Below are 14037 nucleotides of genomic sequence, written 5' to 3'. Positions count from 1 at the left end.
CCCTAAGAAATATTGTTTTATTGTCTTCCACAGGAAGTAAGAGACGGACCCTAAGAAATATTGTTTTATTGTCTTCCACAGGAAGTAAGAGACGGACCCTAAGAAATATTGTTTTATTGTCTTCCACAGGAAGTAAGAGACGGACACTAAGAAATATTGTTTTAATGTCTTCCACAGGAAGTAAGAGACGGACACTAAGAAATATTGTTTTAATGTCTTCCACAGGAAGTAAGAGACGGACACTAAGAAATATTGTTTTATTGTCTTCCACAGGAAGTAAGAGACGGACCCTAAGAAATATTGTTTTATTGTCTTCCACAGGAAGTAAGAGACGGACCCTAAGAAATATTGTTTTATTGTCTTCCACAGAAAGTAAGAGACGGACCCTAAGAAATATTGTTTTATTGTCTTCCACAGGAAGTAAGAGACGGACACTAAGAAATATTGTTTTATTGTCTTCCACAGAAAGTAAGAGACGGACCCTAAGAAATATTGTTTTATTGTCTTCCACAGGAAGTAAGAGACGGACCCTAAGAAATATTGTTTTATTGTCTTCCACAGAAAGTAAGAGACGGACCCTAAGAAATATTGTTTTATTGTCTTCCACAGGAAGTAAGAGACGGACCCTAAGAAATATTGTTTTATTGTCTTCCACAGAAAGTAAAAGACGGACCCTAAGAAATATTGTTTTATTGTCTTCCACAGGGAGTAAGAGACGGACCCTAAGAAATATTGTTTTATTGTCTTCCACAGAAAGTAAGAGACGGACCCTAAGAAATATTGTTTTATTGTCTTCCACAGGAAGTAAGAGACGGACCCTAAGAAATATTGTTTTATTGTCTTCCACAGAAAGTAAGAGACGGACCCTAAGAAATATTGTTTTATTGTCTTCCACAGGAAGTAAGAAACGGACCCTAAGACATATTGTTTTATTGTCTTCCACAGGAAGTAAGAGACGGACACTAAGAAATATTGTTTTATTGTCTTCCACAGAAAGTAAGAGACGGACCCTAAGAAATATTGTTTTATTGTCTTCCACAGGAAGTAAGAGACGGACCCTAAGAAATATTGTTTTATTGTCTTCCACAGAAAGTAAAAGACGGACCCTAAGAAATATTGTTTTATTGTCTTCCACAGGGAGTAAGAGACGGACCCTAAGAAATATTGTTTTATTGTCTTCCACAGAAAGTAAGAGACGGACCCTAAGAAATATTGTTTTATTGTCTTCCACAGGAAGTAAGAGACGGACCCTAAGAAATATTGTTTTATTGTCTTCCACAGAAAGTAAGAGACGGACCCTAAGAAATATTGTTTTATTGTCTTCCACAGGAAGTAAGAAACGGACCCTAAGACATATTGTTTTATTGTCTTCCACAGGAAGTAAGAGACGGACACTAAGAAATATTGTTTTATTGTCTTCCACAGGAAGTAAGAGACGGACCCTAAGAAATATTGTTTTATTGTCTTCCACAGGGAGTAAGAGACGGACCCTAAAAAAACTTAAAAGCCTCTCAAGTCCGGACACGAGCAGGGTGACGTCAGATCCGCCTGTCATAATGTCTGCCGACCTTGAGGTCCCCACTTCCGGCGAGCCTCCCCCAGCCGGTAAAACGAAACATCGGATAAAATTATGGGATAGTTTTCTCAGCAAGACAAAAAACATGCGCATCCGGAAGAAAGAGAAGCACCCAAAACTGAAGCGTCGCTCGTCCAGCCAGCCAAACATTCCCATCACATCCCGTAACAAGCCTGCTGGCGAGGGCATAAACAAATCTTTACCCGTCTCAAATGGCAATGACGCCGAAGACTCGACTGACTCTAGACGCGCAAGACTCAAGCACCAGAAGGAGCTTAGGACGAGCGCGTCCAGTCTGGCCGAGTCACCTTCCAAAATGTCCAGCGGCGCTGACCACTTGCAGCAGACGTCACCGGTCAGCATGCAGGACACCGAGAGCTTCAGCTACCAGTCGTACAGTGAGATCTCCAACAATCAACCCTCCATCACTGATCCGACCTTGACCCTTGACCAAGAAGGTCAAGGTTCGGTGGACGATACGTACAGCCAGTTAGGACGCGGGGCGTCGGTAGATAAGGAGGACCTGGAGTATGACGACGACGATGAAAGGTATAAGGAGAACGAAGAGGCAGAAGATGACGTCCCAGTCCTGGTCCAGAGCTCGCTGTCGGTAAGATTTTTTAAATCTCTGATGATATCTCACTGTCCGACAGATTTTACCTCACCTAACTGTCCGACAGATTTCACCTCACCTAACTGTCGGACAGACTACAACTCACCTAACTGTCCGACAGATTTCACCTCACCTAACTGTCCGACAGATTTCACCTCACCTAACTGTCCGACAGATTACAACTCACCTAACTTTCCGACAGATTACAACTCACCTAACTGTCCGACAGATTTCACCTCACCTAACTGTCCGACAGATTTCACCTCACCTAACTTTCCGACAGATTTCACCTCACCTAACTGTCCGACAGATTTCACCTCACCTAACTGTCCGACAGATTTCACCTCACCTAACTGTCCGACAGATTTCACCTCACCTAACTGTCCGACAGACTACAACTCACCTAACTGTCCGACAGACTACAACTCACCTGTCGGACACACTTCCCCTCACCTAACCCCCCCCCCTTCCCCATATGTTGCACTCCCTGACATTGGCAGTCTCCCACACTGATCCCTGTGTTGACACAGGCAACACACCAATGATATCGGCACTACGGCTATTGATTGTGTGTTCGTCTATTGACTGCTAGCAGCTGTGTTTGTACTGGCGTGTGTTGCCTCATCTCAGTGTGTTGTGTCGGACTGTGTTGCCTCATCCCAGTGTGTTGTGACTGCCAATACTGCCGATAGTAATCAATCTCAATGCAATCCTATGCAATATAATAACATACTGCACTATCCCAATGCAGTCCTATGCAATATCTTCAAATATTGCACTACCCAATGCACTGCCTTAACATAGTACCCTATCCCATAGTTCTGTACTGCCCTAAACTAGCTGTATTAGTATTTTCATGTGTGTGTATTATTATTTTGTATACCATCAATTTTGCACTTGCCTACACTTATTGCCATATATATATATATATATATATATATATATATATATATATATATATATATATATATATATATATATAATGTGTGTGTGTCTATTATATTACATAAGGCCACCCTAAAAAAGCTTTGCGACACATTTTCAATGTTATTGTATACTCAATGTATTTCCCTAGATGATTGTATTGGTTGTGCTTTCAGTACTTATCCATCAATCATACTTGATCACCTCCCAATCCCATCCATATACGAAATATATTGTCTGTTGCTGGTTTATTCTTATCTATTAAAAGAATCCTCTTTCGTTAAGAATGCAATTTACCTGACATTTCAGTGGTAATTCGGCTTCGGTCATTTGTATTTTCTGGTTTGCTGTGTTCAATATCACTATCAGAATGTGCTTTACACATTGGGTCTCCCAATACAAGTTTCATTGCATTACGGCAACAGCTAAAGATAATTTAACAATATATTTTAATTAAGGTCTACTTGAAAATAGCCACGGAGAACAGAAAAAGTTGTATATATAGAACAGCAGATTTTACTGTTAAGCTCAAAACACAAATAGGCTACTGTAGGTTACGAGATATTGCCTTTTTGGATAGTTAACTCTTGCTTAACACAGCACAAATAGAAATAAATTTTGTTTCTGTTTTAAAAAAGAAATTCCTACTTTTTAAAATGTATTTAGTCTACTCGCTTATTTTTTTGTGTTCTATAAAAATTAAATGATGTGTTTATTGCAATATTTTACCCTAGATTAGCAGTCTTGTATTCTCATATAGTCTACTTCGTGGCTTCCTTGTTTCTCATTTTGTCTACTTTATTGTTTTCTAGTTTCTCAAATAGTCCAGTTCAAAAATTTGTAATTGCTCATCGTACAGTTTACTTGCAGTTTTGTAGGACATTTTACCATTTATTAAACACTTAGATATTTTTTTTTAGAAACTACTTCTTTGAACCCGAGCGCTACATTTTATTTAATTGTTCGCCAAAGATAAAATGTCGCTTTCAACTTTGAAAAATGTATTTAAATTTTACATAAAAATAATCCAACATAAACGTTTTTTGCACATTTATTAAACTGTCAGTTTTGATCTTCCCTCTACCAGCTGTCTTACACTGTGTGACCTTTGCAGGCTGCTCTATTTATTGCTGGGATATCGGTAAAATGTGCGGTCGTTAACTCACACGTAAGGTGGGGTATGTCATATCGACCGTGATGTGAGCGTTTATGTAGTGGGGGAAAGATGTACAGTCTATGCTGCACGTCATTATTTGAGGATGTCTCTCTCAACTCATTACATGAGCTCCAAAATGGTATGAGATGTTAACGTCATTCTCGTTGTATTGTAGGACGTTAAGCTCGCCTGATAAGATAACTCTCACTACAGCTTGAGATGACGTTTATTTTATTGTATGTAATGATGTCAATGATGCAGTATAAAATTGACCTCTGACGTATCTTAATGACGTCTCAATCATTTGAAATGACGTCACATTCATCATCAGAGGTATCACATTCACAATCCAATCAAACTGGTTATTGTTTTTATTCCCGGAGCTTAATTTTATTCACAAATGTCAATTTAAAGCTGCTGATAATGGATTTCACCAACCGCTGCTTGTTAAGAGAAAACAGGTTGTAAATATTTAATTAAAGCTGCCCTCTAATGTTAGAAACATGAACCTTGCCTAATGTTAGAAACATGAACCTTGCCTAATGTTAGAAACATGAACCTTGCCTAATGTTAGAAACACGAACCTTGCCTAATGTTAGAAACACGAACCTTGCCTAATGTTAGAAACACGAACCTTGCCTAATGTTAGAAACACGAACCTTGCCTAATGTTAGAAACGTGAACCTTGCCTAATGTTAGAAACATGAACTTTGCCTAATGCTTGAAACGTGAACCTTGCCTAATGTTAGAAACACGAACCTTGCCTAATGTTAGAAACATGAACCTTGTCCAATGTTAGAAACATGAACTTTGCCTAATGCTTGAAACGTGAACCTTGCTTAATGTTAGAAATATGAACTTAGCCTAATGTTTGAAACATGAACTTTGCCTAATGTTTGAAACATGAACCTTGCCTAATGTTAGAAACGTGAACCTTGCCTAATGTTAGAAACATGAACCTTGCTTAATGTTAGAAATATGAACTTAGCCTAATGTTTGAAACATGAACTTTGCCTAATGTTTGAAACATGAACCTTGCCTAATGTTAGAAACGTGAACCTTGTCCAATGTTAGAAACATGAACCTTTGCCTAATGCTTGAAACATGAACCTTGCCTAATGTTAGAAACATGAACCTTGCCTAATGTTAGAAACATGAACCTTGCCTAATGTTAGAAACATGAACCTTACCTAATGTTAGAAACATGAACCTTACCTAATGTTAGAAACATGAACCTTGCCTAATGTTAGAAACATGAACCTTGCCTAATGTTAGAAACATGAACCTTGCCTAATGTTAGAAACATGAACCTTACCTAATGTTAGAAACATGAACCTTACCTAATGTTAGAAACATGAACCTTGCCTAATGTTAGAAACATGAACCTTGCCTAGTGCAGTGACAAGCTGCACCAACGACCCAGACAAAATTTTGTTGCCGATTCTAAAAGTTCATTGGGGAAATTAACAGTCCGGACCATACGGACATCAAACGTCCATCGCATCTTCAAGATCTCTTTGAAAATGGATAAACATATACGACCGCTGAAAAAATGTCTAATACGACCCGCCATCCAAATATTTCAAATGGATAAACAGTTATGGATATGACGGGGAGGGGCAGCCTGTTATGGATTCTAATATGAAACACCATTCGTTGTCAAATAAACGAGTGCTCTGATAGGAAACGGACACGCTATATCAGTCGGCGGTGGGATATTAAGGGGAAGTAATAGAAATAAAGTCTCCGGAGAGTTGCGGTTCTTTGTGCCCACTAGCTTGGTTCACTACTCTTGGGTCCTAGATTGTTAATCTGTGTCCTACGTGGTTCATAATACTAGGTCCTGATGTTGTAGTGTATGTGTCCTACATAGTTCATAACTACTGGCTCTGATGTTGTAGTTTATGTGTCCTGCATAGTTCATAACTACTGGGTCCTAATATATAGTAGTTTATGTGTCCTACGTAGTTCATAATACTAGGTCCTGATGTTGTAGTTTATGTGTCCTGCATCGTTGATAACGGTTGTGTCCTGAAGTTGTTGTGTATGTGTCCTACATAGTTCATAACTATGGGTCCTAATATAGTGGTTTATGTGTGTTGCATCGTTCATAACTGCTGTGTCTTAATGTTGTAGTGTATGTGTCCTCCATCGCTCATAGTCAATTGTGACGTAATCATTGAGTCCTATATAGTCGATTGAGTCCAAGACAATCATCGAGTACAATATAATTCATTATATCCTTTATAGTTAATTTTGTCCATACATAGTTCATTATTATCGACTATATATTTTACTGAGCCCTACATGGTTCATTATGTCCTACCTAGTTCTTTAGTACTAATTAATTGAGTAAGGCCTAGTCGTTTAGTATTAACAAGTCCATATCCATTGGCAACCGCCTATTAAGTACCATCATTCCTTTACCTGTGTGGCATCCAGTCGACCTGTGTTCACCTGTATAACATTGCCGTTTACGCTTCAGTAAAGCTACACACGAATAGCGCAATATTTTCTTGAAAGGATGATGTATTGGGTTTCTGGAAACTATTTCTTGTCGCCATAGCGCGCTGTGCTCTTCTATTGATCTTTTTCGTGTAATTAATTAATTCATTAATTAATAAACAAGTGTTAATAATGTCCCGCGTTATTTTACTAAAACCTTTCATGGTGTCAATTACTGTAAAATTGTTATTTTACTAAGACCTTCCATGGTGTAAATTAAAATTGTTGTGTAGACATATTAGTGTTAAAATAATGTGTGCAATTACCCAGCATATTTTCCCACTCAGATGAGCTCAGGTCCTGAACATCCACTCTCCACACTTGGATCCATTTCTTAAGAAATTGCTTGTAGCAAGCACCTAATAGCAGGTCACGTGAACAACGGTTCTCAAGTAGGTTCAAAATGGTTTAAGTCTACGCTGGTCCTTCTATGTGCTTTCATGCGTGCCGTATTTAATACAGCAATTTATGCTTGAATACCAGAAGGTGACCTTTAATTTCTAGAAGGTGCATGCAATTCTTTCTTTCTTTGTTTTTATCTGGACCCTGGCCTGCGCAGGTTTGAGGACCACTGTATCGATAGATGAATATTGTTATACACGGGGATGTGAGGAAATGAAGAATGTCTACCGATGTTTGCTAAAGGGTAGAACCTCGGCTTCTCTACATATTGTGTGTAGGGGGGAGGGGGCTTTGGTCGATAGTGTTGGACAAATTATTATTAGAGGAGGAGGTCTACATCATATGGAAAGGGGGGGGGGGGTGGGGTAATAGACGGGGCAGGTCTATATGAGAAGCGAGAGGGGTATCTTATGATGTTACTGCTTTAGGTTGAGTTTGCATAGTGCATGCTATAAAAGTGAGGTGATGAACACGTCAAACAACCCTTGGAGGATATCTGTCTACAGAGGCTGGGACTGTGAGATGTGGGTTGGGGTGATATAATGTCTACAGAGGCTGGGACTGTGAGATGTGGGTTGGGGTGATATAAAGTATACAGAGGCTGGGACTGTGAGATGTGGGTTGGGGTGATATAAAGTATACAGAGGCTGGGACTGTAAGATGTGGGTTGGGGTGATATAATGTCTACAGAGGCTGGGACTGTGAGATGTGGGTTGGGGTGATATAATGTCTACAGAGGCTGGGACTGTGAGATGTGGGTTGGGGTGATATAAAGTATACAGAGGCTGGGACTGTGAGATGTGGGTTGGGGTGATATAAAGTATACAGAGGCTGGGACTGTAAGATGTGGGTTGGGGTGATATAATGTCTACAGAGGCTGGGACTGTGAGATGTGGGTTGGGGTGATATAAAGTATACAGAGGCTGGGACTGTGAGATGTGGGTTGGGGTGATATAAAGTATACAGAGGCTGGGACTGTGAGATGTGGGTTGGGGGATACAAATATCGGGGTCAGGTCTGTGCTTCTGTATAATATATGATTCTAAGACATTATTTCCCCCACCCCCGTCAATCACACCCCCCTCCCATGATTCCCTGCCAATTACATCCACTTTAGAACATAAAAAAACTATCACTTTCCTATCCTTAACACTATTCCTAACCCGTTCCTTATTCTTAAACATCACCTTATCCATAATCATACCCCAATCGTACCCTTATCCCTATCCATATTATTAACCATAACCATATCCTTTACCTATCCTATCCCTATCCGATCATAGCCCTATTTCTGTCCCTTACCCTATCCGTAACCATATCCCTATCCCTAATTTATCCTTATCACTTTCCGGATCCATCTCTAATTATACGGAGGAAATAGACAGGTGGTCATGTCATACAGTCGTTTTTTTACAAGGGGTAATAAACCTGACGGGGGTGGGTAGTGCACTTTGATTACAAAATATTCCTTCTCTCCTACCATTCTTTTTTTTTTTTGGTTACTGCTACCATGGCTAATACTATCTCATTTATTTAACACAATTCTGCTGGGAAATGTGGAGGGGAGGTGCGGGGCATGGGTTGACTTTGTTTTACGATTTTGTTACATATAATGTAAAAACTGTTGAACTGTCATCTAATTCTATAGCTAATTATTATTAGCTGTGTCTAAGCCTGACTTGATTTTACTGTAATTTATTAACCACAGAAAGCAGCATAATGTCATGATGGAGAAATTTTAAATCTGCTAAGATCAATATTTTTTCCCTAAATTTTCTGCTGACATTGCCCTTGATTGAAATAAAACTGTCCTAGTTTTTTTTATAAATCTTGCCATTAACCAGACACAAAATCAATTTCGCTGGTTGATTAGCCCGTTGCTCGGATGCCGAATGACCACTACAGAACATCTTCCACGCCGCCAAAAACTCTTCGGGCGGACAGGGGGAACAACTCGGTAAATTGAAGCTAACGAGTGCTGACAAGAATAGACTACTCCGCTTTGTGTGGGCTTTAAACAAAGCATTGGTTTTTAATTGAACTATTTTATCTCCATTTAGGCTGATAAAGTCGTGGGTGAGACTATCCGGTTTAAAAATCATGGGGGGGGGGGGGGGGGGGGAAATTCTTATATCTAACACAAACGGCTCCAACAGCACATCTTTAGATAGCTCAAATTATATATATATATATATATATATATATATATATATATATATATATATATATATATATATATATATATATATATACTAGCTGCATCCCGTGCTCCGCCACGGTAAATCTTTTTTAAATGTACCAACTTGGGAACAGAAAAAAAATAAACACAACCCAAACGAACGCAAAAAAAACACAAACGTTAAAACAAACACAACACTCATAACATGAACACATCATAAATGCAATCATAAAGGCATATTGCTCACAGTCTAGCCCGTAGCGCCAAATCGCGCCCTTTCCGAGCGCCGGCGGACGCGTCTGACACAGTTAATGAGGCGTAGCGACCCTTCCCGGCGCCCGGGGACAAACTTTCGATTTGCTACCCCCCCCCCCCCCCTCAAACTTTTGATTTGCACCCCTTACCCTCAAACTTTCAATTTCCACCCCACTCCCTTAAACTTTAGCTTTGCACCCCCCCCCCCCCCCCCGCAAATTTTCAATTTCTTTTTCCAACCCATTTTGGCGCCCCCTAAGGTCGGCGCCAGGGGACATATTCCCCCCCTTCCTTGCAACCCCTTTGCTATAAAACCCCTAGCTTGTCCGCAAACCGAAAGATAGAATAATAATTAGTAAACACTACGTTCAGTGTATAAAATTAATTAACGGCATTATTTAGAATATCCGTGTTTTACAGACCATATTGCACATTATAAATTCATTCATTTTTTTCAGTACTTTTTAAAATTTACAATAAAGTTTCATGACTAAAACCATTGCGCACCTAATGAACGTGTTAATTAATATAATAATGGAGAATAGTTTATTAAAAATTATAATTAGTAAACAGTACATTCAGTGAATAAAATAAATAAAAGATAGCCTTTTATCAATCAATGCTAATTATAATATTCCAACAATAATGCACTCTTACACGTCTGCATAATTTGCATTCACATTTTGCTAATTATATTATTCCAACAATTATTCCGTCTTGTAGATTTTGCATTCACATTTTTAGCGTGAGTTCAATTTATTTTTAAAATACCTCCCTTGGCAAAATTACTAAACTGTTTAATTAGATTTTTCTAACCTACAGTTATTATGTTATAAAAATGTATCCACTTTTTCTAGGAATATTAACGAAAACTATATTTGACATTGATCCTTTTAATATGTTTTAGCAATGTGCGTGTATTTAATATTCTCTTTACGTTATGCAAAATTGTACAAACAGTGGAAATTATAAAATAGCTCTATGCCGCTATATAAACAAACCCTACTCTATTACTTATAATAAGACACTGCGGTGCACTGAAAAGCACAGCACGGTGCGTAGTTTACTTTTATAGTCCACAAATCTATAGCGATGACGGACGGACGGAAGGAAGGAAGGAAGGACAGACACAGCCCGCTTATATTATAGATAATCCCTTCCGTCCGTTGAACTCACGCTAAAAATGTGAATGCAAAATCTACAAGACGGAATAATTGTTGGAATAATATAATTAGCAAAATGTGAATGCAAATTATGCAGACGTGTAAGAGTGCATTATTGTTGGAATATTATAATTAGCATTGATTGATAAAAGGCTATCTTTTATTTATTTTATTCACTGAATGTACTGTTTACTAATTATAATTTTTAATAAACTATTCTCCATTATTATATTAATTAACACGTTCATTAGGTGCGCAATGGTTTTAGTCATGAAACTTTATTGTAAATTTTAAAAAGTACTGAAAAAAATGAATGAATTTATAATGTGCAATATGGTCTGTAAAACACGGATATTCTAAATAATGCCGTTAATTAATTTTATACACTGAACGTAGTGTTTACTAATTATTATTCTATCTTTCGGTTTGCGGACAAGCTAGCGGTTTTATAGCAAAGGGGTTGCAAGGAAGGGGGGGAATATGTCCCCTGGCGCCGACCTTAGGGGGCGCCAAAATGGGTTGGAAAAAGAAATTGAAAATTTGCGGGGGGGGGGGGTGCAAAGCTAAAGTTTAAGGGAGTGGGGTGGAAATTGAAAGTTTGAGGGTAAGGGGTGCAAATCAAAAGTTTGAGGGGGGGCGGTAGCAAATCGAAAGTTTGTCCCCGGGCGCCGGGAAGGGTCGCTACGCCTCATTAACTGTGTCAGACGCGTCCGCCGGCGCTCGGAAAGGGCGCGATTTGGCGCTACGGGCTAGACTGTGAGCAATATGCCTTTATGATTGCATTTATGATGTGTTCATGTTATGAGTGTTGTGTTTGTTTTAACGTTTGTGTTTTTTTGCGTTCGTTTGGGTTGTGTTTATTTTTTTTCTGTTCCCAAGTTGGTACATTTAAAAAAGATTTACCGTGGCGGAGCACGGGATGCAGCTAGTATAAGCGGGCAAGTAGTGTGTCAGTCCTTCCTTCCTTCCGTCATCGCTATAGCTTTTAGAACCATAAAAGTAAACATTCGCACCACGCAGTGCTTTTCAGTGCACCGCAGTGTCTTATTATAAGTATTAGAGTAGGGTTTGTTTATATAGTGGCATAGAGCTATTTTATAATTTCCACTGTTTGTACAATTTTGCATAACGTAAAGAAAATATTAAATACACGCATATTGCTAAAACATATTAAAAGGATCAATGTCAAATATAGTTTTCGTTAATATTCCTAGAAAAAGTGGATACATTTTAATAACATAATAACAGTACGGTAGAAAAATCAAATTAATTTAACTCTTTTTTTCTAATTTTGACAAAGGAGGTTATTTAAAAATACATTAAACTCACGCTAATAAAAAACGTTCGTCATAGAAGGAATTAGTGTTGCAATAATATAATTAGCAAAATGTGAATGCAAATTATTCGGATGTGTAAGAGGAAATTATTGTTAGAAAATTATAATTAGCATGGATTGATAAAAGGCAATCTTTTATTTATTTTATTCACTGAATGTAGGCCCTACTGTTTATTACTTATAATTTTTAATCAACTATTCAGCACTATTATAGACGCGTCATCACGTTCATTAGGTGCGCAATGGTTTTAGTTATGAAACTCTTTTGTAAATTTTTAAAATTTAAAGTACTGGAAAAAAATGCGTGAATGGATAAAGTGAAATATTGTATATATTATAGATATTGCCTATTATTTATACTGTTTTATAATTATTATTCTATCTTTCGGGTTTTATAGGAGAGGCGTAGCGAAGGGGGGGGGGGGGGGCATATGTCCCCGGGTGCCGACCTTAGGGGGCGCCAAAGTGGGTTGGAAAAAATTTGCGAGGGGGGGGGTGGTGGAAATCGAAAGTTTGAGGGGGGTGCAAATCACCGGAAAGGGCGCGATTTGGCGCTACGGGCTAGACTGTGAGCAATATGCCTTTATGATTGCATTTAAATTGTGTTTATGTTATGAGTGTTGTGTTTGTTTTTTCGTTTTTTTTTTGCGTTCATTTTTGTTGTGTTTAGCTTTGTTCTGTTGGTACATTTAAAAAAGATTTACCGTGGCGGAGCACGGGATGCAGCTAGTATATATATATATATATATATATATATATATATATATATATATATATATATATATATATATATATATATGTAACTAGGGGAAGTTACCAGAGACATAAGAACGCAGTACAGCGCTGTCAACTTTGACACGACTGATGCAATAACACAGGTGTTGGGTGATAACGATCAGAAAGCCAAGGCGTAGTATCTTGGGAAGCGATACGATAAGAACGCAATACGGTCTGTCAACTTTGATGTGACAGGATGCAGATGGCTTATTAAATCGGACTGTACGACAGAAGCGGCGTAATTAACATTCTGATGCAACGATTAGAATCGATTACGATTACGATTATGATAGAACCGAATACGATTACGAATACGAAGGGGATATATAGGAAGGCGACGGCTGAGCTCTCTCTCTCTCTCTCTCGCTCGCTCTCTCGATCAGTCAGTCAGTGTGGCAGTATCAAGTTGGTTATTGAACGGGTTAGCCGTATTGTGTTAAGAAGGACGATAGACATGTGCATTCAGTTATGTGAAGACTAGTGAGGACTGTTGGGGGTCAGTTGATTCAGACTATTATTGTGAAGCATTCCTTTTGATTCATTATATTATTGTGAAGCATTTCTTTGATTCATGTAATAAAAGGATCAATAGCGAACCTGCATCTTCGAGTATCTATACTGTGGTCGATGTTGTGTAGAATGAGTGGTTAGACTCGGTAACATTTGGCGTTGTCGAGCAGAACTCGTTAACATTTGGCACTACAGGCAAATAGTCTCGTTACATTTGGCGCTGCGAGCAGGGTGAATTCAACGAGACTTGCCGCTTGAGGCACCCATAGTCAACCTTGTTCATAACTGTGTTTCGTGTGTGTGTGAATTCGGACATTCAGGAACAGTGAAAATTGAGGAACGAGGAAAATTTTTCATACACACACGGTAAGAAAGAACTCTTTTTTTTTTACTCAAGGAATAAAATGTCTACTCTGGACGAGAAGCAGACCCATATTGTGGTCCTGCCCAGAGAGTCCCACATTAACAAATTTTACGGGGACGGTGATCCAGCTTTAACCAACAGGTTCAGTGAAGAGGTCAAAGCGGCCTGGGCCTCGAGACACATGTCACCAGAGGAAAGATTAAGACTGCTGATGGGCAGTATAGGAGAGACGGTTAGGGCAGAGGTCAAATGCCACGATAAAACCATCCAATCAGAT

At 38.7% G+C, this 14037-nt stretch overlaps 1 protein-coding gene across 6 annotated transcripts in view; it reads left to right on the top strand.

The window, feature by feature from the left end:
* Positions 1 to 14037, top strand: part of LOC131940710 (multiple C2 and transmembrane domain-containing protein 1) — a 129869-nt gene that overhangs the window by 26938 nt on the left and 88894 nt on the right. For all 6 annotated transcript variants that reach the window (XM_059299471.1, XM_059299470.1, XM_059299472.1 and 3 more), the window contains exon 2: positions 1474 to 2186. In XM_059299471.1, coding sequence (XP_059155454.1) covers positions 1557 to 2186 — 630 coding nt within the window. In that variant the 5' untranslated portion in view covers positions 1474 to 1556. The remainder of the gene's footprint in view (positions 1 to 1473; positions 2187 to 14037) is intronic.

Source organism: Physella acuta, unplaced genomic scaffold (genome assembly GCF_028476545.2).
Source record: "Physella acuta isolate Inbredline_101_S28 unplaced genomic scaffold, ASM2847654v3 ptg000325l, whole genome shotgun sequence".
In the NCBI taxonomy this organism is placed as follows: Eukaryota; Metazoa; Mollusca; class Gastropoda; family Physidae; genus Physella; species Physella acuta.
The sequence above is the reverse complement of the archived record's forward strand: the minus strand, read 5'-3'. Positions and strand labels throughout refer to the sequence as shown.